General features: G+C 42.3%; 2 protein-coding genes across 2 annotated transcripts; both read left to right on the top strand.

Annotated features, from left to right (window-relative positions):
• The first annotated feature begins 1636 nt into the window (after nucleotides 1-1636).
• LOC146182694 (uncharacterized) lies at nucleotides 1637-11927 on the top strand. The gene is made up of 5 exons (XM_084608903.1): nucleotides 1637-1853; nucleotides 3200-3852; nucleotides 7465-7542; nucleotides 7636-7680; nucleotides 11687-11927. Exons 2-5 carry the CDS (start codon nucleotides 3654-3656, stop codon nucleotides 11905-11907), a joined length of 543 nt encoding a protein of 180 aa, XP_084465029.1. The 5' UTR covers nucleotides 1637-1853; nucleotides 3200-3653; the 3' UTR covers nucleotides 11908-11927.
• A 3009-nt stretch (nucleotides 11928-14936) lies between these two features.
• Nucleotides 14937-25116, top strand: LOC146182693 (uncharacterized). Its single transcript, XM_084609585.1, has 4 exons — nucleotides 14937-16318; nucleotides 16411-16455; nucleotides 20470-20643; nucleotides 25004-25116. The coding sequence occupies exons 1-4, from the start codon at nucleotides 16267-16269 to the stop codon at nucleotides 25114-25116; spliced, it is 384 nt and encodes a 127-aa protein (XP_084465711.1). The 5' UTR covers nucleotides 14937-16266.
• Nucleotides 25117-25532: the final 416 nt, after the last annotated feature.

Below are 25532 nucleotides of genomic sequence, written 5' to 3'. Positions count from 1 at the left end.
GCTAGCATATGTGCCTCTTTGATGGAAGTTTTAACTGCACACTACTGTTCAGTGCTTTGTGTGTGAAAGTAAAGCAGACAACAGGAAACTTGAACCTGTTGCATATTCTATTGTCTGCTTTACTCTCACGACAAAGGCATTGAGCACTAGTATGTGACTGAAATTTCCATGGCACATGCTTGCTGAGCTTTACACGAATGTTATTGGCAAGTTTTTACACCAATAGCGGGCCCTGCAAGCATGTTCCGGGAAACGTTCGAATGTCCGCCTCCGGCTGCCCGACGGACGTCCGTGGGACGCGATCCGGATCCACGAACGATAGTCCGACGGACGTCCGCTGTACGTATATCGAACATAACCGGACTTCCGTCGGATGTCCGAAGGTCCGAAAAAGGACGTCCGTCGGTCGACCGTCGGACGTCTATGGCCGTCTGGGACACGTCCACGTCTGCCTTCCTTCCTTTCTTCCTTGTCTCAGTGGTGCTATTCTTGTCCATGTATGTCATTCTGTCGTCCTTATCTAAGTTGTGCTGTTCTTGAAATGGCAACCTAGACACTGCCTCTATTTTTGTTCAGCTGCCAGATGTTTGGTTCAGTGCTTCATCAGATGTATAGTCGCAACCTGCATGCAGTGCATTGCTAGGTAAATTATTCTCTTATTATGCTCTGTGCCTGTTTGTAACATGACTGATGTTTTTATGAGATGAACACCTCAGATGAAGGCACTGGTCCCAGGTGAAAATTTCTTGATGGTATCTTGCTGGAAGCTGCTGGTTTGTGCTGGAACCAGCAGGTAGCCTGCTGGATTTCTGCTGGTTGTACTGGTTCCCGCAGGGTGCTTGCTGATTTTATACTGGTCCCAGCAGGCCACCTGCTGGCTGTGGTGGTTCCTGCAGTGTGCGTCTGCTGGTCCCAGCAGGCGACCTGCTGGCTGTGCTGGTTCCAGTAGTGTGCATCTGCTGGTCTCAGCAAGCAACCTGTTGGCTTTGCTGGTTCCAGCAGAGTGTTTGATGTTTTTCTCTGCTGGTTCTAGAATTTTGCTGGTTTCCTCCTGGAATGCTACTGTCACCTGTCCACGCTTACAAACGCATGCACTGGAGTTAGTGTATGCACGTAATATGAATATGAGCTCATTCATTCGACAAAAACGAAGCACGGAAAGTATATACTCGTTTTTACATCATGTTTCTGCTCCGTGATCAAAATATCACCATAGCTGCGAAAGACAGCTTTTTAAACATGCTAAGCTTTTTTTTTTTTTTTTCTTTTTTCTTTTTTTTTTTTTCCGACCGGTAGCCAGAGAGTTCTGCCGCTATGAGGAATTGCAAACATCAAAGATGCAAAAAGTTTATCTTATCTTTACGATCTTGTTTATCACGGCGTGATGCACGAGTCTGTTACTGCTGTTACCTTCATCTATCTGCTAGCGTAGCAGACGACGCGCCTTCCGATGATCCGGTGCAACGATCAGAGCAGAGCGAATATAATTACGGGTATGAAGGTTACAAATAGCAATATTAGCACAATTTGAATTATTTCAGGTGTATTTTGCCGTAACATTTACAAACGCGCATTTTAAGCGCTTACGGCACTATCGTTACCAATCTCGGGTTGATTCTCAACAAGCCAAAAGAAGCCGTCCCGAAGTTTAGACATTTACGTAGTGAGCTGTTGTGTGCTGACCTGTGTTTGCGAATGGTGATGTATTTTGTGTTCTTTACAATATTTAAACGTCGTCGTCAGTATGAATTGTTTAGGGCATTTTATCCGAACGTTTACGTAAATTTGAACCGGTCAAGGTGGTGTGACAACTTCTGTCAAGACTGAGAAATGTGATGCGACATCTGTGTTTGGTAAGTAAAAAAGTGCATCTCAAATTTTTTTTTTTTTGTAGTCCTCGTGTTGTGTAACGTCTTGTAAGATTGGTCTTACGTCTAGCGACTTTGTGAGAGCTTATTTTAGGCCCGGAAACAAACAGTGAAGCAAGCGGGAACAGTGACGCAAGTAGGCACGAATGCCGGCTCAGTTCGGCAGTGATGAGAGCCGCTTGCCGGTGAACGCCAATGCTAACCGCGATCCTGTGAAGCGCTAGAAGTTAAGTTTGAAACTAGAAAGCTAAACCGAAAATGTGTGAACACCCGCCGTGGTAGTGGGTTTGCAGTTAGGGCGCTCGACGGTTGTGCCCAAGGATGCGGAATTGAATATCGGCCGCATTTCGGTCGAGGTGAAAAGCATGATGCCCGTGTGCTATTCGATGTTAGTCTCGGTTCTTTCACGACTTGAGCTACAGCTTTTCTCCGAAGTGGAGCGCGATGTTCGTATGTTATTTCACCGTTAGTTTCGTGGAAGGCTTTTGCGCAGTGATATCTGACGATTAATGCAGGTCTACTGTATGGACTGTATGGTCCATAGGGTCACGAAGAGTCGGACACGACTGAACGCCTGAACTGAACTGAACTGAACTGTATTTTTATTACTTGGCTGAGTCGGATAGTGAATGGCAAATGCAATTTTGTAAATACATGTCTGTAAACATGCCAACGAGCAAATTTCAGAAAAATCCAGAAATCCTTGCACACTTACTTTTTTTTTCAGTACATTACTGTTGTGCTGTGCATTGTCGAGCCAGCTTGTGATGATGAAGGCGTTGGCTTTTTTCATTGTGTAACTATCTTAAACTGACTGCATTGCCTTTAGTATTGCTAACCCATGTCTAACTAGACTGTCTTTCCATGCCAATCCATTTGCAGGGTATGGGTGTATGACTTAAGTGGCATACCAAACAAGGCTAAAAGAATGTGCCGCTAAACAGTAACGTCTGGCTAGCAGTGGGTATACCTCTAACCTCTCTGGTAACGCCACACCAGTTGTTAAGTGGCGTCTGCCTAAAGCAATGCACTGACACTTTCCTAGGAATGGAATTCTCATGGTTGAATGAATGAAACGTCATGGGTGCATGTGTGCATTGGTGCAGTCTGCACAAGCACATGCAAAAGTGAGCCACCCACACATTAGTAGAAGCGCTGTTCATTGAAAACTTTCTCTAAACGTGGTTTGTATCACACTTGACCTGTTCACATGCGGATTTGCACCAAATATGTGGTTCTGGGGTAGATGCTTTCAATTGCCATTTTTCATCTTTTAAGTGCAGCAGCATGGTGTTGATAGCATTTTTTTTCTGGACTTTTTTTCCATGCAGCTACCTTCACGGCACCATCTATTTGGAGCTGGAGAACACAAGCTGCCTTACCACAGTCTTGAAGCAGTCACGAAGGGAAAATGTGTCCATGAAGATTGCAGAATTTATATGGGCATAGAAAATAAAACTATGAGTCATGACTGAAACCTCTGTCGCCTTTATTTTCTTTGCGCAGTTCAAGGCTGCCGCTGCACCAAATTCTTGTAGGCCGACAAGCCCCCAGAGAACCAATGCACCAATTCTGACATTATGCAGCCCTCGGTTGAAACCTAGCAGCCACTGGTTCCAGTAGCTGCTGGTCCCAGTGGTTACGGGTCCCAGTGGTTGCTGGGAATGTGCTAATAAACCAGCACTGCTAGAACCATCAGGATCCCAGCTGGAAACCAGCAGAAAATTTTCACCTGGGGTGAGAATGATTGTTCCCTATTTTTGATCACTGCTTTTACCTTGCAGAATGGCAAAGTTATTTGCTGTAGTGAAGTTTCCCCTGGAGGAGGAAAGCTTAGCAGTGGTGCCGATCGGATGGCTCACTGAAGATGAGGCTGCATGCCACTGGCCAGCGGCAACAACCAATGTACTTCGTCTCATCCAGGAGACGGTGGACCCTGGGCCCGATTGGACCCTGTGCGAGGCGGTTGTTGTTGCCAAATCTCGTAAGTTGCATTGCAGAGTCCGAGTTTTTGTAAGCCTTCCACTCCTCAGGCTTAAATTTCAAGTATAAAGTTCTGGCTTTACTAAAGTCATTGCTAGCAGTGGTCCCATTGCAGTCACTTTCGATTGGCCATTGAACAATTAAGGGCCTTCAAGGCTTTCAGTAGATTGAACTCGTATTAGGTAAGCCACTCCTGTGCTGCAGACCTGGCCATTGTTGAGGAAATTAAATTTTCTCACTAGAACTGCTGCTTCACCACTATCGCTGCCAACATATTTGTGGCATGCAAACAGTCAGCCTAAATGTTTAGTTTCTTAGGTTTAGTTCAAACTGTTTAAGGCTGGAGTAGTACGTGATTGCTTTTGCAATAAATTTTTGTTTTTCAGAAGCTATAGTGCAGTCCACCTATAACGATACCTGATATAGCGATATATTGCTTATAAAGATCAAATTCTTGAGATTTATCATTTTTCCCATTGCCCCCTATAAACCAGATATAACGATCGATTATTGGCGGTACATCGGATGCAACGATAGCTTTATCGCCGCCCGGTATGTATTTACCACAAAAATTTGACTGAATATTCAATAACAGATAAAATATTAAGACGACAATGACGTGAAAACTCTATATACGGCAAAAATTGAAGGAAACGAGCGCTATCATAATCGCAATCGCAGCCGTGCAAAGCGTGCTGCTGCTGCCGTATCGTCATCATCGCCGATTCTGCTGTCCGTGGAAAATCGCGCTGGCCACGTTGACGGACAGCGCGATAGGTTAGGAGGTGAAACGTCAAATTCATCTGGATTTTTGGCAGGGTTTCAAGGTTGGAAGCCTCGTGAAAAGCTAACGGACATTTGCACTTTACGATTTTAACGATCATCAAGGCTGGGGATGTCCTTCAGTTCATCCAATCGGTTTCGTGCACGCAAAAAGGACTGCCGCCAGCGTACACGCTACTGGAAGCGATGCTCACAGCAGTTGTCAAGCTTCAGCTGCTGCTCAGGCGAGCGCGAATTTCCGACTTCTTTAAGTATGCTTAAGTTATTTTATGGCTATTGATGTTATAACGTGTTTAGTGCTCTTTACGATGATTTGCGTTGTTCAACCCGATTTACTCATCGCGAGTAAGTAGGCAAGCCTACATGCATGGGAAAGTACGTGGGTGTGTGTGTTTTTTTTTTTTTCACCTTTCTTTTTTTTCGCTGGTCCATATATAACGATAAATGATTATAACGATCGGATTATTAGGTTTTCTCAATTGCTTTATAAGTGGACTGCATGTAGTAGCATATTATTGCATGCTTTTAAACAAATTACTGTCTGATGTTAATAATGTGAACAGGGCATTATTTTTGCCACATTATGGTGCTGTGTATGGCATTGATATATATTTTAATCTGCAAATTAAGTAATACATCTTGAAGTTCGTAATATTGTGGCAATTTTACTGCTGTAATTTTTCACTCGAGATCATAGTGCAAACCATCCCACTCATGGAAATGCATGCTATGTTGATAGACTATTGGTTTAAGGTCTTTTGAAGGAAACATGTGACAGTGGTATTATAGTTACTTCAGAGCATGTCCAGTGTGAACTCAAAGGTTGATGGGGGAGCTTGAGCCCGCTGAGGCAACATTTTGACATCTGGACTAGTCTTCATCCTGATGAAGACAAGTACAGTTGGTGAAATGTTGGCTTAGTGAGCTGAAGCTGACCGAAGTCCGCAGAGGTCCAGTAATAGCGTCAAACAACCCTGCAACCCATTGCATAGTGTTACGGGCTGATGGGAACAGGATGTGCTATCAGCAGCTCTCCGTAAAATACTGCATATGATGTGTGCACATGCACCCGATGGGAGTCTAAAGAAAGAAAAGAACTTTCACTATGCAAGAGTTGTCAACCATTGATTGCGTCTGCACTTATTGAGACTGTAGGGACACTGTAGTGAATGCTTCCTGAATTTCTCATCAGGTTCTTAGCATGCACTGACATAGCACAGTACATTGATGCCTTGCATTTTGTGTCCAAAAAATCTATAAAAACACTGCAGCCATGCCCGAGATTTAACCCGCATCCTTGAAACCAGCAGTCGAGCACCTTTAACACTCAGCGATTGCGGCAGGCAAAGATGAGCTAATGTGGGATTATCTTGAGCACAAAGGTACAAGTACCGTATGATTACAAAAAGAAATGACTGTTTCTTGTATCTTTGCATGTTAAACAACAAAAATGGTGTTCTGACAACACTGCTTTACTATGTGAATGTTCAAGCTGCCTGGGGCGCACGATGAGAATTTTTTTTTTTTTTTTTTTTTTTTAGTATAGCACTACTAGGCGCAAACACAGATTTTGCCAGTCTGTTCGACGCTGCTGTCTCTATCTTTTTATCTGTGAACTTAAAGTACGACAGAGATGGTGGCAACGCGCACATCACATGTCTTAGCCAATGATGAGGGGGAGCGGATGCACAGCTGCAACAAGTGAGAAAGGGGCATGTGTGATAGTTGTGGTCATCACTGGGCAGTGTTGTGCAAGTGCATGTTATTCCTGACTGAGCAGTCATGTGTCACTGAATCGCATGCCTTCAATTTCAACCTGTCTTCCCTCGCATATCAGTCATCCCCCCAGCCGTCACGGACAGTGAATATGTACTCACAGTACTCCCCAGACCTCAGCTCTGTGCCGCTCGCTGGATCGTGGAGCAGCTGAAGCTCACCTACATGCCTTAATGTCTCCTAGCTTCTAACCTTTTGGTTATATTTCTTCATTCTTGGAACTTCCTTATAGTGTAAAAATGCATGAAAAGCATGACAGGCCTAGCAGTGCTAGTGCGCCTACTTTTTTTGATTAATTATGCAGACTGCCTATAATTTTTTACCTGCTTCTGAAAACAGCCTTCACATTTTTTTTTTTACATGTGGTAGAATATGCCCGAATTTGCTTTTTTGTGCTTGCAAAAACTTCAGTGGATTGAAATTGCAGCACAAAACTGCTTCAATAAATTGAGGAGGAAAGTAAAGTTGGTTGCATTGCAAAGTTCCTTACAATGAGGTTGAACTTTACTTATCCTGCTGCTGTTTAACTACCGCTTTGGAATGTTGAACTGGCAGTTTCAGAGGTTAAAGTGCTTTACTGTTGAGCAAGTTCATTGAACTGAGCTGTTGCCACGGTGACAATGTTTTAGTGAGAGCTGAATGTGGAAATTGCACGCATACTATACAGCGTTATGTCATATAACAACAAAAAAGCAGCAAAAGCATGCCTAAGGAAGCTGTGCAACTAGTGATGTTGGCTGGATTCTGTGGCATCATGCTTAATGACTGTATAAGCAACTAAAACCCTGGCACCTGCCAGCCGGCTGTGATAAGCTGAAGGAATGAATCGTGACATCACGTTTGATCCACATCATGAGAAGTAGTGTTGACAGGGTTAAAATTAACCCTTCTTTGCATTACTTCTCGTGCATGGCATGCATTCAGCTTTGATACTTTCAACCTCAGGTACAGATAATGAAGTGTTTTGGTGAAATTTGGTCTTAATTACATGTGAAGTAGTGTTTTCAGTGTACACTGTATAAAAGTTTGGAATTTCATTTGTAATTTTTTGCAGGCACATACAAGAATGCTAAAAAAAAAATGACGAGATACCAATATAACAGCTCTGGTGTGGAGAGTTCAGCATTGTCTGGTAATTTTGAAATTTTGAAATTTTTAAATACTAGTGAATTGTCGGTGTGCTGAAGATAAGTGTAAAGGCAGTATTTTTTTTTTTTTTTTGTAGGAAATGAAGGCTCTGGTGCACCTGCAGTCCCGCTGCCATCACTTCGTAAGTGATAAGAATTATTGATTACGTCTAAAGGCTGTAGTTGTGTGACGTTGATAAGTAGATTGATATGCAGTGGTATCATACAGGTTTATGGCAGCCATAACAATAGTCATGTTTCACGCTGGTCTTTACAGGATTAAACTTGGCACCAGCGTAAGTGAAAGACCGTTGCCGGTTTTATAAATGATATTTCTTCTTTTATTTAATGAGATGAGAAAGTATACCTAATCTAGCTGACAGTTTATAAGCATTAATTAAAACAAATGCCCACAGTTTGCGATGAAAGCAACATTATGTTGTGGAACCTCAACAGGTTCTGGCATATTTTTTCTGTGCAAGGAAGATTGTGAACTCATAAAGAGGAGTAAAAGCAAGGTGAAGGTATCTTTTCATGTATTAATTGATTGCAATTAGTTGGGTTGTTTCCAAATAACCACCGAGAAAACAAGACTGCATTGCATGTCAAAGGGTGAACACAAGCTACGGAGCAATGTGTTTGCAAGGTATCGAAGGCAGGATCGAGGTACCTAGCTTGCTGTGCATGGTTTGGCACTCAGAAATATTGGTTATCTTTATCCATGGAAGGCAAGCATGGAGTAAGGAGTCAGGGTTAGGAAAGCAGAGCAACAGAGGCTTAAGAAAATGGTCTTCAGTGAAGAAATCAGAAGTTTGAATGAAAAAAAAAAAGCAGAAACAGCTTCTAAATAAATACTTTAGCAGGCACTTATATGCTGATGAAGCAAAAGCTAGTCATTTTGAGGAAAACAGGTACCAAAGAGGCATGTGATTATGACTTTGCCAGCATTAGTATTAAACTTGGAGAAAAAGAAAATAGAAACAACTTTGCTTGTGCATCTTCACTGGAGGAATTTTTTTGCTATGAAAGGTGTACATTTGTGATATATGGGAAAGGCTGCTTTGGTAAGTTACTGTTGTCTTTAGTCCCTGAAAAAAAAAAAAAAAAAGGGTGATACTTAAGCGCTGCCTTTCAGATTATGAGGCAACGACATTACTTATTCCAAATTTCTGACTTCCATTGTGGGTCTTTATTTGCGTATGCGTACTTTGCTGCTCTTTTAATTTAAAATTTAAGCTTTTAAGTTGTTCCTCTATTAATCTAAATAAAAATGGGCTCGACTGTAGCTTATGTTCACCTCCTGCACTAACATCATTGGTAAGGATTAAAACCAGTGGAAAGACGCAGACAAACACAATGCTGGACTAACAACAACTAACAACTGAGTGCACGGTGAACAAGAGATGAAGTTTGTACCCTGTGCAACTCAAGTTTATTGCATTCCATTATCATGCGGGAATATGTACGTCGGAGAGACGGGCCAGTGCTTAAAGGGACACTAAAGACAGCCAAAGATGGTATGAAAATCTAATAAACTACATTCGGTGACACTGTCGCCGCATATCCGGCAGCAAAAAATCGAATAATTGCTGAGATATTGCGATAAGATTTTCTTGTTCCCGCCGGTCAAATTCAAACTGTGCCCTCCGACTACGTAGTTGGAGTTGAGTGACGCACACTATGACGTAAGCGGAGACTCCGTGATAGCTAGCGAGCCGGCGCGGCCCGCGGCGTCACATCCCTCAAGGGCCAACATGCAACAGCGTACTCGCAATGACGGCCTCAGCCGAAATAAATAAAACGATGAAGAGAGTAATCTACCTAGCGATGGGCCCATAAAGGAAGAAAAAAAAAAAACATAGAGCGCTTGTAATGCACAATACTTTACATGTTTCTCAAGCTTTTGCGCTCCTTCTTGCACTGTGTATAAACAAACCGAGCCCTCGGTCATCGCAACGCTTCCTGACATGTTTACATACAAATAAGATTTAGTTACCAGCAAAATAGTGTCCTCGCTGCTGCGCTTGTCAGTTTTGAAGCTTCGTCGCACTTTTTTCCTTCAAGGTTTGTGCTACAGCTCCGTGTTCAGCGAAAATTACGTCCACGGTGGCAGAACATGACCGAAGTGCCGGTGCCACTACATTTGCCAGCGCTGTGAAATTCCACATGTTAAAATGGATCCAGTGCACAATATAGTGCGCATAGGCATCCAGAACATTAGTTGCAAGACGTGAGAGCAGGCAGCATGCGCCAATGATCAAGAAGTTGTAATTTTTAGACCGGCAGCAGAAACACTTTATTGTAAATGGGGCCATGACATAAACACTAGAAATATTTCCAAGCTTCCTGTGACGCGGCGTAGCCGAGCGGTTAGCGCCGAACGTTACGGAGCAAGCAATAGCGAGTTCGAGTCTTACCGCTTCTGGCGTTTTTTTTTTTTTTTTTTTTTACAAATCGTTTTTTTTTTTAACTTTTGTAATGTATTTCTGGTGCTTCGTTGTATTTCTGGTGCTTCGTTATTTTTAGCTTTTACTTTTTACCAGAGGCCCTTTTTTTCGCCGGGCGACGAGCGCAATATATCGACGCTCTCCTTGGTATGAGCGGCAAATATGCCCCTTTTGTTTACGACGCCTGCAAATAGCACGTTGAAGGTCTTGTTGACGCAGTATATGTTGGTCAGATGTGCCATGATTTAGTGAACAATTGAATGATACTGCGTTTTTCCTTCGGTACTTAGCATATGTATGCTTTTCGTGGCGTACGTAGCTGCAGTCAAGCGGTCAGGTCGCAATCGAAGCGGCAACGGCGGCGATATGTTGGCGCAGAAGTGTGAACGAAGGAGCGTGTCGGCGGTAGCGGATTTCGCTCGCTTGTGCCTCCGAATGCTCAAATGGGAACCATCAAGGCGCATCTGCTGCTCCAAGCTCGTAATTCAGGCGCTGCAGGTTCAAACAAACTATCCGAGTGCGCACGAAATGCCTGAGCCGAAACATAACCAAAACTGAAGTGGGCGCCTGTGGCGCCTCCAAGTATATTTTTGTATTTGCCTTGCAACATTTACGTTGTCTTTTCGCCGTCGTTTACGTATGATAAAAGCGTGTTATCATGTTTGAGAAAAAACGTACTACCGCATTCAAACATGCAACGTAATTCACATTTGTCAGCCTCCGGGATCCCTAGTGCGTCACGTGATTTGTAGTTGCGAGCCTCGGCCGTTTGGCTGTGGTGGCGATACCTGTATTTCTGTTATTCTTCTTTACTACCTTATAACAGCTCTGTTTTCAGTAAGAGTGGTCTTTTTGTAATCAGGAACTAGCATTCTATTAATGCAAACCCACTTCCTTTCTCTCTTTAGTGTCCCTTTAAATGCTCGACTTCATGAGCATGAAAGATCCATAGTTTTCGACGAACGGGCCAATTTGCCGAAACACTGCCGGAAGCATAAATGCAGGCCGCTGCTTAAGGAAGAAGTCATCTTGGGGTGGGACAAAGAGCCAACGTGAAATCCTGGAGGCTTTTCACATTATTAAAAATGATGAGGCTTGTGTTAGCGAAACTTCTGTTACCTTGGACAATAAAGAATTTCAGTTCCTAAGCTCTTTACAGTACACATAGATAATGTGCTGTTAAGGTAATTTTCCCCGTGATTTTCATTTTAATTTTTTTATTTCTCTTGCCACGTGCGCATGTGTTGCTTCTTCGCTGAAGCAGATAAATTAAGGGGAAATGAGGGTGCTCGTTATAATACATGAAGGAAAGAAGCCAGCAGTCGCCGAGGCCAAGGAAAGCATTGGGGATTGTACTCTGTCTTCTTTTTTTTTTTTTAAATTTTTACTTCGGTAATCACATAAATTAGTAATGTAATGTGCTCAGGGGAAAGATAAATAAACACAAAGTAGAAGGAAAAACAACGTGCTGATGTTGGGAACCGAACCTACGACCTCCGAATATCGCGTCCGGTGCTCTTCCAACTTAGCTGAAGGGTATATATGAATGTCAGTTTCTTAGCAATGAACTCAGTTGTTAGTTCAGCCTTATTGTGTGCTTCTCTTTTTGTCTGCGTCTTTCCGCTACCAGTATGTACCAACTGGACCAACTCTCCATTCTACTGTACTAACATTTTTGCCACATGTTTGCATTCAATTTCAGTCCCTATGGACCACATCGAAATAAATGAAGGCCCAGAAGAAGGCAGCAGCGCTGAGAAAGAAAGAGAGCAGATGCAGGCAGACCTGACGGAGGAGCCTTTGGATAGTGGTGACGCAGCACCTTCCACTTGTGACCGTAAGTCTTGTCACATTCTTTCGTTCTGTGAAAACAGCCGTAAAGAAGTAAGAGAGCACTTGGGGATTCCAAGAGTTGTAAAATAATTTTGTTATTCATCTTTCACGTCAAGGGAAAGCTCACTGCCAATATTTTGCAAAGGCAGTGGTCTTTTTTAGTGAACAAATTCAATACTTCCGTTATTTTGTCCTCATTATTTTTACTATGTTAATTGCTGCAGTCCCTCGCCTGCTTATATTATTCTTTTTGTTTGGTCTGCAATTCCATGGCCTACCTACTGGTAACCTTAAGCTTACAACAGAAGTGAATAGAGAAAACAAAATACGCAAAACACGAGCTCAGGCCTGTAGGGTGTTCGTTGTAGTCTATTTTAAATCCTCATTTGCATTTTATTTGTTTGCATTTCTTGCCAGCAAAATAAAGTTGTCAGCTTAGGCATGCACTTCATAAACAGTAACCCCATCCTTGCACCAAAACTGCCAAACTATAGTGGAACCTCGATATATACGTCCCCCGGTCATGCGACGACCTGCATTTTACAACAAATTTGCGCAGCCCCGGCAAAATCACCATAGAGATAATATATCAAAAACCTCGAATATACGATGTAATTTTAGACGGATCCCACTTCGTACGACAGCTGGCTGGTACCGTCCGTAAAAAAAAAAAAAAAAAAAAAAAAAAAGCCTTTTGCAAACACAGGCCGGCATACAGGTGCACTGCAGCCAGTCGATAATGTGCACGTTATCACTCCACCTATCAAGATACGTGCCCAAATTAAGGAGGCTATAAAAAAACTGCAATTTTTTTATAATCTCCTTGGCCCAAACTGCTACGGATGGCAATCGCAGCTTCTATGACCATTTTATATTGTTTGTTGTTGGAAACCAGCAACCAGCCCTTTAGCGGCGAAAATGTGCTACGTTTATTTTAGTACAAAAAAAAAAAAAGATCAATATCAATATATGGTAGTTAGGGATAGTTAACACTGTGAACGAGGTTCCAAACATGGGTGATTCTTTTGGGTGTCGCTTCCAAGAGAGATCGCTTTCTCCGGGTGCCTGAGGCAATGAAAGTTCAGCATGCGCTTTTGTCACTCGTTGCTCTTTGTTCTTTGAGTGTCTAAGAGGTATGGCGTGTCAACATGGACCGCTCTTCTCACTCTACTGGTTGTTATTGCATCTTGCGACGACATGGTGGTAGGCATTGTAGGGTCCACGGCCTCCAGTGCTGGCTAATTCAGTGACCCTTCATGTAACTGCAACCTCAGTTATCATCTTTTTCTTTTTCGAAAGGCATGGGCAGTGCGAAACTTTCAATGACCGGCAGCCATTCTGGCGTGATAGAAAGACCTACGTCAAAAATGATGGACGCAATGCCTTTTTTTTTTTTTTTTTGCTTTCTAGCAGATTACTTTTGAATGCCCTAGGGAGACAGGATTCACAATGTGTGATTGAAAAGTGCCAGTACAGTGCGAGCATTGTTTATTTTTTACTGGCACATAGTGTATAGTGTTGCAGTTTCATAGACGCTCAAACAGTTCTCCACCAAAAACGATACATGAAAGTTAAGCATTTCGCACAAGACCAAAATGGCTGTGCTCCACAGTGTGGTTGTTACTCAAAATGCTTTCTAGCAAAGAAAATTATAGCCATACATCAGCATATACATGTAGAGGTGTAGGTTAACCTGGATAGTGTGCACCAATACTGTGCCCAACTGTAAAGTTTGGATGTGGAACTTTCTCTTGTACCACTATAGTAGAATATGTGGTCCAAGGCAGGCGAGCTGTAACTGAGTGAGAAACCACTTATACTACCTACAGTATTTTATTTCTTTGATTTACCGTATCCTGAGCGCAACAGCAAAAAGTGGTGTTGAATAGAAATTCCAGTGCAATGGTGCAATATGGCCTATTTGAATTATACACATTCTTGCAACGAGTTTGCATCACCCCAGAGAAAAAATTATATAGCTTTTGTAATACTCCCAAGCTGTTAAATTGTAGAGGAAGGCATTGTGTTGAAAGCAGGTATGGCTATAGTTACTGTGCTACTTTTCTTTTGTGCTTGCAGAATCAATAAGAGCAAAATGCTGACTTCATTTTTGTGAAACTGAACTGCATGATTAGAATTAGGCTATAGAGATAAATTATTGCTCATATTTCCATCATGATAACTTCAAGAGATAAGAATTTGATTTTTTAAAAACTTCCTAAACACATTCGTTTCACACTCCGTGCTTGTTTGTGAGCTCAGTACCAGAATAGCAAGAGGTACGGATTTGTTTTTTCAATTAATAGCACATTTCGATTAGAAAATTTCGGACGAATATCAGTTTTTAGTTGGGATAAATATTTGTTGTAATTGCAGTCACTTTTGTTGTACAAGTTCAGAAAGTTGTATTTTACTTAAATATGACCATTTAAAATGTTTATACTCTATACCGGGTGTCCCAGCTAACTTGAACCAAGCATTACAAAATAATATATTTGAGCTAGGTCAGTGAACCCAGTTACATACAACTGCCAGCCTCCTTGCGCACTACAGGCAATTTTTTGTTTTGCAATTACTTAATTAGCTAATTATGTTAATTTTTCTAATTTATTAAATATTCATCTTAGACCAAAAATGTGAATTGGAAAGTTGTAGAGCACCTTCAGAAACCCCCATTCCATTAATTGCAATAAAGAAAGTCTGACGTGTATCTTTTTTTCTGGGCTCAAAAAAAAGCCCGCGAAATACAAATAATACCACGTGACTAGCGCATTTGAGCGCCGCGATTGTGGTGCTCTCAGTCGCAGTTCGGGCGAATGAAACTAGCTGCGGCCGTGTCTCCTTGGCCCCGTTAAAGCGGCAGGCCGATATGCCTGCGATGGCTCCTTCGCCCGCTTCAGACAGCCGGCCCACGTGACGGTGCAAGTGGCAGCGAGCGCGGCAAGCCACTACCGACATTCTAAAAAGTCCTTTGCATCGCCTTCTCTCCCATCAGTGAACGTCACGACAAACGGATGAGCGATAAGGTATCAGCCACCGAATCTGCGCACTGGGCGTACAGGCTTTACTATGTGAATGTTCAAGCTGCCTGGGGCGCACGATGAGAATTTTTTTTTTTTTTTTTTTTTTTTTAGTATAGCACTACTAGGCGCAAACACAGATTTTGCCAGTCTGTTCGACGCTGCTGTCTCTATCTTTTTATCTGTGAACTTAAAGTACGACAGAGATGGTGGCAACGCGCACATCACATGTCTTAGCCAATGATGAGGGGGAGCGGATGCACAGCTGCAACAAGTGAGAAAGGGGCATGTGTGATAGTTGTGGTCATCACTGGGCAGTGTTGTGCAAGTGCATGTTATTCCTGACTGAGCAGTCATGTGTCACTGAATCGCATGCCTTCAATTTCAACCTGTCTTCCCTCGCATATCAGTCATCCCCCCAGCCGTCACGGACAGTGAATATGTACTCACAGTACTCCCCAGACCTCAGCTCTGTGCCGCTCGCTGGATCGTGGAGCAGCTGAAGCTCACCTACATGCCTTAATGTCTCCTAGCTTCTAACCTTTTGGTTATATTTCTTCATTCTTGGAACTTCCTTATAGTGTAAAAATGCATGAAAAGCATGACAGGCCTAGCAGTGCTAGTGCGCCTACTTTTTTTGATTAATTATGCAGACTGCCTATAATTTTTTACCTGCTTCTGAAAACAGCCTTCACATTTTTTTTTTTACATGTGGTAGAATATGCCCGAATTTGCTTTTTTGTGCTTGCAAAAACTTCAGTGGATTGAAATTGCAGCACAAAACTGCTTCAATAAATTGAGGAGGAAAGTAAAGTTGGTTGCATTGCAAAGTTCCTTACAATGAGGTTGAACTTTACTTATCCTGCTGCTGTTTAACTACCGCTTTGGAATGTTGAACTGGCAGTTTCAGAGGTTAAAGTGCTTTACTGTTGAGCAAGTTCATTGAACTGAGCTGTTGCCACGGTGACAATGTTTTAGTGAGAGCTGAATGTGGAAATTGCACGCATACTATACAGCGTTATGTCATATAACAACAAAAAAGCAGCAAAAGCATGCCTAAGGAAGCTGTGCAACTAGTGATGTTGGCTGGATTCTGTGGCATCATGCTTAATGACTGTATAAGCAACTAAAACCCTGGCACCTGCCAGCCGGCTGTGATAAGCTGAAGGAATGAATCGTGACATCACGTTTGATCCACATCATGAGAAGTAGTGTTGACAGGGTTAAAATTAACCCTTCTTTGCATTGCTTCTCGTGCATGGCATGCATTCAGCTTTGATACTTTCAACCTCAGGTACAGATAATGAAGTGTTTTGGTGAAATTTGGTCTTAATTACATGTGAAGTAGTGTTTTCAGTGTACACTGTATAAAAGTTTGGAATTTCATTTGTAATTTTTTGCAGGCACATACAAGAATGCTAAAAAAAAAATGACGAGATACCAATATAACAGCTCTGGTGTGGAGAGTTCAGCATTGTCTGGTAATTTTGAAATTTTGAAATTTTTAAATACTAGTGAATTGTCGGTGTGCTGAAGATAAGTGTAAAGGCAGTATTTTTTTTTTTTTTTGTAGGAAATGAAGGCTCTGGTGCACCTGCAGTCCCGCTGCCATCACTTCGTAAGTGATAAGAATTATTGATTACGTCTAAAGGCTGTAGTTGTGTGACGTTGATAAGTAGATTGATATGCAGTGGTATCATACAGGTTTATGGCAGCCATAACAATAGTCATGTTTCACGCTGGTCTTTACAGGATTAAACTTGGCACCAGCGTAAGTGAAAGACCGTTGCCGGTTTTATAAATGATATTTCTTCTTTTATTTAATGAGATGAGAAAGTATACCTAATCTAGCTGACAGTTTATAAGCATTAATTAAAACAAATGCCCACAGTTTGCGATGAAAGCAACATTATGTTGTGGAACCTCAACAGGTTCTGGCATATTTTTTCTGTGCAAGGAAGATTGTGAACTCATAAAGAGGAGTAAAAGCAAGGTGAAGGTATCTTTTCATGTATTAATTGATTGCAATTAGTTGGGTTGTTTCCAAATAACCACCGAGAAAACAAGACTGCATTGCATGTCAAAGGGTGAACACAAGCTACGGAGCAATGTGTTTGCAAGGTATCGAAGGCAGGATCGAGGTACCTAGCTTGCTGTGCATGGTTTGGCACTCAGAAATATTGGTTATCTTTATCCATGGAAGGCAAGCATGGAGTAAGGAGTCAGGGTTAGGAAAGCAGAGAAAAGCAGAGCAACAGAGGCTTAAGAAAATGGTCTTCAGTGAAGAAATCAGAAGTTTGAATGAAAAAAAAAAAGCAGAAACAGCTTCTAAATAAATACTTTAGCAGGCACTTATATGCTGATGAAGCAAAAGCTAGTCATTTTGAGGAAAACAGGTACCAAAGAGGCATGTGATTATGACTTTGCCAGCATTAGTATTAAACTTGGAGAAAAAGAAAATAGAAACAACTTTGCTTGTGCATCTTCACTGGAGGAATTTTTTTGCTATGAAAGGTGTACATTTGTGATATATGGGAAAGGCTGCTTTGGTAAGTTACTGTTGTCTTTAGTCCCTGAAAAAAAAAAAAAAAGGGTGATACTTAAGCGCTGCCTTTCAGATTATGAGGCAACGACATTACTTATTCCAAATTTCTGACTTCCATTGTGGGTCTTTATTTGCGTATGCGTACTTTGCTGCTCTTTTAATTTAAAATTTAAGCTTTTAAGTTGTTCCTCTATTAATCTAAATAAAAATGGGCTCGACTGTAGCTTATGTTCACCTCCTGCACTAACATCATTGGTAAGGATTAAAACCAGTGGAAAGACGCAGACAAACACAATGCTGGACTAACAACAACTAACAACTGAGTGCACGGTGAACAAGAGATGAAGTTTGTACCCTGTGCAACTCAAGTTTATTGCATTCCATTATCATGCGGGAATATGTACGTCGGAGAGACGGGCCAGTGCTTAAAGGGACACTAAAGACAGCCAAAGATGGTATGAAAATCTAATAAACTACATTCGGTGACACTGTCGCCGCATATCCGGCAGCAAAAAATCGAATAATTGCTGAGATATTGCGATAAGATTTTCTTGTTCCCGCCGGTCAAATTCAAACTGTGCCCTCCGACTACGTAGTTGGAGTTGAGTGACGCACACTATGACGTAAGCGGAGACTCCGTGATAGCTAGCGAGCCGGCGCGGCCCGCGGCGTCACATCCCTCAAGGGCCAACATGCAACAGCGTACTCGCAATGACGGCCTCAGCCGAAATAAATAAAACGATGAAGAGAGTAATCTACCTAGCGATGGGCCCATAAAGGAAGAAAAAAAAAAAACATAGAGCGCTTGTAATGCACAATACTTTACATGTTTCTCAAGCTTTTGCGCTCCTTCTTGCACTGTGTATAAACAAACCGAGCCCTCGGTCATCGCAACGCTTCCTGACATGTTTACATACAAATAAGATTTAGTTACCAGCAAAATAGTGTCCTCGCTGCTGCGCTTGTCAGTTTTGAAGCTTCGTCGCACTTTTTTCCTTCAAGGTTTGTGCTACAGCTCCGTGTTCAGCGAAAATTACGTCCACGGTGGCAGAACATGACCGAAGTGCCGGTGCCACTACATTTGCCAGCGCTGTGAAATTCCACATGTTAAAATGGATCCAGTGCACAATATAGTGCGCATAGGCATCCAGAACATTAGTTGCAAGACGTGAGAGCAGGCAGCATGCGCCAATGATCAAGAAGTTGTAATTTTTAGACCGGCAGCAGAAACACTTTATTGTAAATGGGGCCATGACATAAACACTAGAAATATTTCCAAGCTTCCTGTGACGCGGCGTAGCCGAGCGGTTAGCGCCGAACGTTACGGAGCAAGCAATAGCGAGTTCGAGTCTTACCGCTTCTGGCGTTTTTTTTTTTTTTTTTTTTTACAAATCGTTTTTTTTTTTAACTTTTGTAATGTATTTCTGGTGCTTCGTTGTATTTCTGGTGCTTCGTTATTTTTAGCTTTTACTTTTTACCAGAGGCCCTTTTTTTCGCCGGGCGACGAGCGCAATATATCGACGCTCTCCTTGGTATGAGCGGCAAATATGCCCCTTTTGTTTACGACGCCTGCAAATAGCACGTTGAAGGTCTTGTTGACGCAGTATATGTTGGTCAGATGTGCCATGATTTAGTGAACAATTGAATGATACTGCGTTTTTCCTTCGGTACTTAGCATATGTATGCTTTTCGTGGCGTACGTAGCTGCAGTCAAGCGGTCAGGTCGCAATCGAAGCGGCAACGGCGGCGATATGTTGGCGCAGAAGTGTGAACGAAGGAGCGTGTCGGCGGTAGCGGATTTCGCTCGCTTGTGCCTCCGAATGCTCAAATGGGAACCATCAAGGCGCATCTGCTGCTCCAAGCTCGTAATTCAGGCGCTGCAGGTTCAAACAAACTATCCGAGTGCGCACGAAATGCCTGAGCCGAAACATAACCAAAACTGAAGTGGGCGCCTGTGGCGCCTCCAAGTATATTTTTGTATTTGCCTTGCAACATTTACGTTGTCTTTTCGCCGTCGTTTACGTATGATAAAAGCGTGTTATCATGTTTGAGAAAAAACGTACTACCGCATTCAAACATGCAACGTAATTCACATTTGTCAGCCTCCGGGATCCCTAGTGCGTCACGTGATTTGTAGTTGCGAGCCTCGGCCGTTTGGCTGTGGTGGCGATACCTGTATTTCTGTTATTCTTCTTTACTACCTTATAACAGCTCTGTTTTCAGTAAGAGTGGTCTTTTTGTAATCAGGAACTAGCATTCTATTAATGCAAACCCACTTCCTTTCTCTCTTTAGTGTCCCTTTAAATGCTCGACTTCATGAGCATGAAAGATCCATAGTTTTCGACGAACGGGCCAATTTGCCGAAACACTGCCGGAAGCATAAATGCAGGCCGCTGCTTAAGGAAGAAGTCATCTTGGGGTGGGACAAAGAGCCAACGTGAAATCCTGGAGGCTTTTCACATTATTAAAAATGATGAGGCTTGTGTTAGCGAAACTTCTGTTACCTTGGACAATAAAGAATTTCAGTTCCTAAGCTCTTTACAGTACACATAGATAATGTGCTGTTAAGGTAATTTTCCCCGTGATTTTCATTTTAATTTTTTTATTTCTCTTGCCACGTGCGCATGTGTTGCTTCTTCGCTGAAGCAGATAAATTAAGGGGAAATGAGGGTGCTCGTTATAATACATGAAGGAAAGAAGCCAGCAGTCGCCGAGGCCAAGGAAAGCATTGGGGATTGTACTCTGTCTTCTTTTTTTTTTTTTTAATTTTTACTTCGGTAATCACATAAATTAGTAATGTAATGTGCTCAGGGGAAAGATAAATAAACACAAAGTAGAAGGAAAAACAACGTGCTGATGTTGGGAACCGAACCTACGACCTCCGAATATCGCGTCCGGTGCTCTTCCAACTTAGCTGAAGGGTATATATGAATGTCAGTTTCTTAGCAATGAACTCAGTTGTTAGTTCAGCCTTATTGTGTGCTTCTCTTTTTGTCTGCGTCTTTCCGCTACCAGTATGTACCAACTGGACCAACTCTCCATTCTACTGTACTAACATTTTTGCCACATGTTTGCATTCAATTTCAGTCCCTATGGACCACATCGAAATAAATGAAGGCCCAGAAGAAGGCAGCAGCGCTGAGAAAGAAAGAGAGCAGATGCAGGCAGACCTGACGGAGGAGCCTTTGGATAGTGGTGACGCAGCACCTTCCACTTGTGACCGTAAGTCTTGTCACATTCTTTCGTTCTGTGAAAACAGCCGTAAAGAAGTAAGAGAGCACTTGGGGATTCCAAGAGTTGTAAAATAATTTTGTTATTCATCTTTCACGTCAAGGGAAAGCTCACTGCCAATATTTTGCAAAGGCAGTTGTCTTTTTTAGTGAACAAATTCAATACTTCTGTTATTTTGTCCTCATTATTTTTACTATGTTAATTGCTGCAGTCCCTCGCCTGCTTATATTATTTATTTATTTATTTATTTATTTATAATACCCTCAGGGTACAGTTGTACGTTACAGAGGGGAGGGGCGCATACAGGATATATATATAGAACAGAAGGTTAACAAAAGCGTACAAATCTGAAAAACAAAGCAAATAAAAAAAGAACAAGGTACATGTGCAATTTAGGAAATTTAGGAAAACGGCATAGGTGTTAAAAACAACAATATAAAAATATAATGAGCAACAGTATACAATGATGTTATGCAAATAACCATACAGTAAGTTTTAAAACTAGGCAAAAAAGAAAGATTGCAGCGCGGATTTAAATTTTTGTTCTTCAGTTATACTTGTTAGTGATTCTTTCTTGTAGATTCTTTAACCCTACAAACGGGTGTTTGTAGGGTTAAAACCGAAGCGGTGGCCTTGTGGTAGAGCATCCGCCTCGCATTCGGGAGGTACCGGGTTCGATCCCTGGTGCCGCCGGGCACCCACCGGTTTTTAAATGGGTACAAGCTTTCCCCCGGCCTGGTGCTCGGCTCTTCTGGGGTGAAATGCTTGGGAAAAGGGGTCACGGCCCAAATAGTTGCGCCGATGTGGCAGTGATTCGTTCCGCCATCGGACAACAATAAGTCCGCCTTGCGCGGCAACAGCCCATTATGTGGCCCTTTTTTTTTTTTTTTTTTTCGTTTTGTTTTTTTAGGACTGCTGCAGCTGAGGCTCTAAGGGAGCACTTCAGGTGAGGGTCAAAGGAAGTACCTTTGCAAGACAAACAGAACCACCTTTGCAGGCTGCGAGGTTCGAAACTGGGTTTGGGCCCACTGCGGAGGAGGGGCGCGCAGCGGGGTTTACGGAGCTTCTCCCAAACGCACACCCCTGTAAAAGCCGAGCACCAGGCCGGGGGACGCTTGTACCCATTTTTACCGGTGGGTGTCCGGCGGTGGGTTTCGAACTGACCACCTCCCGCAGCCGAGACGGGCGCTCTAACCACTAGGCCACGGCTTTTTGTTTGGTCTGCAATTCCATGGCCTACCTACTGGTAACCTTAAGCTTACAACAGAAGTGAATAGAGAAAACAAAATACGCAAAACACGAGCTCAGGCCTGTAGGGTGTTCGTTGTAGTCTATTTTAAATCCTCATTTGCATTTTATTTGTTTGCATTTCTTGCCAGCAAAATAAAGTTGTCAGCTTAGGCATGCACTTCATAAACAGTAACCCCATCCTTGCACCAAAACTGCCAAACTATAGTGGAACCTCGATATATACGTCCCCCGGTCATGCGACGACCTGCATTTTACAACAAATTTGCGCAGCCCCGGCAAAATCACCATAGAGATAATATATCAAAAACCTCGAATATACGATGTAATTTTAGACGGATCCCACTTCGTACGACAGCTGGCTGGTACCGTCCGTAAAAAAAAAAAAAAAAAAAAAAAAAAGCCTTTTGCAAACACAGGCCGGCATACAGGTGCACTGCAGCCAGTCGATAATGTGCACGTTATCACTCCACCTATCAAGATACGTGCCCAAATTAAGGAGGCTATAAAAAAACTGCAATTTTTTTATAATCTCCTTGGCCCAAACTGCTACGGATGGCAATCGCAGCTTCTATGACCATTTTATATTGTTTGTTGTTGGAAACCAGCAACCAGCCCTTTAGCGGCGAAAATGTGCTACGTTTATTTTAGTACAAAAAAAAAAAAAGATCAATATCAATATATGGTAGTTAGGGATAGTTAACACTGTGAACGAGGTTCCAAACATGGGTGATTCTTTTGGGTGTCGCTTCCAAGAGAGATCGCTTTCTCCGGGTGCCTGAGGCAATGAAAGTTCAGCATGCGCTTTTGTCACTCGTTGCTCTTTGTTCTTTGAGTGTCTAAGAGGTATGGCGTGTCAACATGGACCGCTCTTCTCACTCTACTGGTTGTTATTGCATCTTGCGACGACATGGTGGTAGGCATTGTAGGGTCCACGGCCTCCAGTGCTGGCTAATTCAGTGACCCTTCATGTAACTGCAACCTCAGTTATCATCTTTTTCTTTTTCGAAAGGCATGGGCAGTGCGAAACTTTCAATGACCGGCAGCCATTCTGGCGTGATAGAAAGACCTACGTCAAAAATGATGGACGCAATGCCTTTTTTTTTTTTTTTTTGCTTTCTAGCAGATTACTTTTGAATGCCCTAGGGAGACAGGATTCACAATGTGTGATTGAAAAGTGCCAGTACAGTGCGAGCATTGTTTATTTTTTACTGGCACATAGTGTATAGTGTTGCAGTTTCATAGACGCTCAAACAGTTCTCCACCAAAAACGATACATGAAAGTTAAGCATTTCGCACAAGACCAAAATGGCTGTGCTCCACAGTGTGGTTGTTACTCAAAATGCTTTCTAGCAAAGAAAATTATAGCCATACATCAGCATATACATGTAGAGGTGTAGGTTAACCTGGATAGTGTGCACCAATACTGTGCCCAACTGTAAAGTTTGGATGTGGAACTTTCTCTTGTACCACTATAGTAGAATATGTGGTCCAAGGCAGGCGAGCTGTAACTGAGTGAGAAACCACTTATACTACCTACAGTATTTTATTTCTTTGATTTACCGTATCCTGAGCGCAACAGCAAAAAGTGGTGTTGAATAGAAATTCCAGTGCAATGGTGCAATATGGCCTATTTGAATTATACACATTCTTGCAACGAGTTTGCATCACCCCAGAGAAAAAATTATATAGCTTTTGTAATACTCCCAAGCTGTTAAATTGTAGAGGAAGGCATTGTGTTGAAAGCAGGTATGGCTATAGTTACTGTGCTACTTTTCTTTTGTGCTTGCAGAATCAATAAGAGCAAAATGCTGACTTCATTTTTGTGAAACTGAACTGCATGATTAGAATTAGGCTATAGAGATAAATTATTGCTCATATTTCCATCATGATAACTTCAAGAGATAAGAATTTGATTTTTTAAAAACTTCCTAAACACATTCGTTTCACACTCCGTGCTTGTTTGTGAGCTCAGTACCAGAATAGCAAGAGGTACGGATTTGTTTTTTCAATTAATAGCACATTTCGATTAGAAAATTTCGGACGAATATCAGTTTTTAGTTGGGATAAATATTTGTTGTAATTGCAGTCACTTTTGTTGTACAAGTTCAGAAAGTTGTATTTTACTTAAATATGACCATTTAAAATGTTTATACTCTATACCGGGTGTCCCAGCTAACTTGAACCAAGCATTACAAAATAATATATTTGAGCTAGGTCAGTGAACCCAGTTACATACAACTGCCAGCCTCCTTGCGCACTACAGGCAATTTTTTGTTTTGCAATTACTTAATTAGCTAATTATGTTAATTTTTCTAATTTATTAAATATTCATCTTAGACCAAAAATGTGAATTGGAAAGTTGTAGAGCACCTTCAGAAACCCCCATTCCATTAATTGCAATAAAGAAAGTCTGACGTGTATCTTTTTTTCTGGGCTCAAAAAAAAGCCCGCGAAATACAAATAATACCACGTGACTAGCGCATTTGAGCGCCGCGATTGTGGTGCTCTCAGTCGCAGTTCGGGCGAATGAAACTAGCTGCGGCCGTGTCTCCTTGGCCCCGTTAAAGCGGCAGGCCGATATGCCTGCGATGGCTCCTTCGCCCGCTTCAGACAGCCGGCCCACGTGACGGTGCAAGTGGCAGCGAGCGCGGCAAGCCACTACCGACATTCTAAAAAGTCCTTTGCATCGCCTTCTCTCCCATCAGTGAACGTCACGACAAACGGATGAGCGATAAGGTATCAGCCACCGAATCTGCGCACTGGGCGTACAGGCTTTACTATGTGAATGTTCAAGCTGCCTGGGGCGCACGATGAGAATTTTTTTTTTTTTTTTTTTTTTTTAGTATAGCACTACTAGGCGCAAACACAGATTTTGCCAGTCTGTTCGACGCTGCTGTCTCTATCTTTTTATCTGTGAACTTAAAGTACGACAGAGATGGTGGCAACGCGCACATCACATGTCTTAGCCAATGATGAGGGGGAGCGGATGCACAGCTGCAACAAGTGAGAAAGGGGCATGTGTGATAGTTGTGGTCATCACTGGGCAGTGTTGTGCAAGTGCATGTTATTCCTGACTGAGCAGTCATGTGTCACTGAATCGCATGCCTTCAATTTCAACCTGTCTTCCCTCGCATATCAGTCATCCCCCCAGCCGTCACGGACAGTGAATATGTACTCACAGTACTCCCCAGACCTCAGCTCTGTGCCGCTCGCTGGATCGTGGAGCAGCTGAAGCTCACCTACATGCCTTAATGTCTCCTAGCTTCTAACCTTTTGGTTATATTTCTTCATTCTTGGAACTTCCTTATAGTGTAAAAATGCATGAAAAGCATGACAGGCCTAGCAGTGCTAGTGCGCCTACTTTTTTTGATTAATTATGCAGACTGCCTATAATTTTTTACCTGCTTCTGAAAACAGCCTTCACATTTTTTTTTTTACATGTGGTAGAATATGCCCGAATTTGCTTTTTTGTGCTTGCAAAAACTTCAGTGGATTGAAATTGCAGCACAAAACTGCTTCAATAAATTGAGGAGGAAAGTAAAGTTGGTTGCATTGCAAAGTTCCTTACAATGAGGTTGAACTTTACTTATCCTGCTGCTGTTTAACTACCGCTTTGGAATGTTGAACTGGCAGTTTCAGAGGTTAAAGTGCTTTACTGTTGAGCAAGT

This window comes from Amblyomma maculatum, chromosome 7 (assembly GCF_055883805.1).
Source record: "Amblyomma maculatum isolate TAMU_Amacu chromosome 7, ASM5588380v1, whole genome shotgun sequence".
NCBI lineage: Eukaryota > Metazoa > Arthropoda > Arachnida > Ixodida > Ixodidae > Amblyomma > Amblyomma maculatum.
The sequence above is the reverse complement of the archived record's forward strand: the minus strand, read 5'-3'. Positions and strand labels throughout refer to the sequence as shown.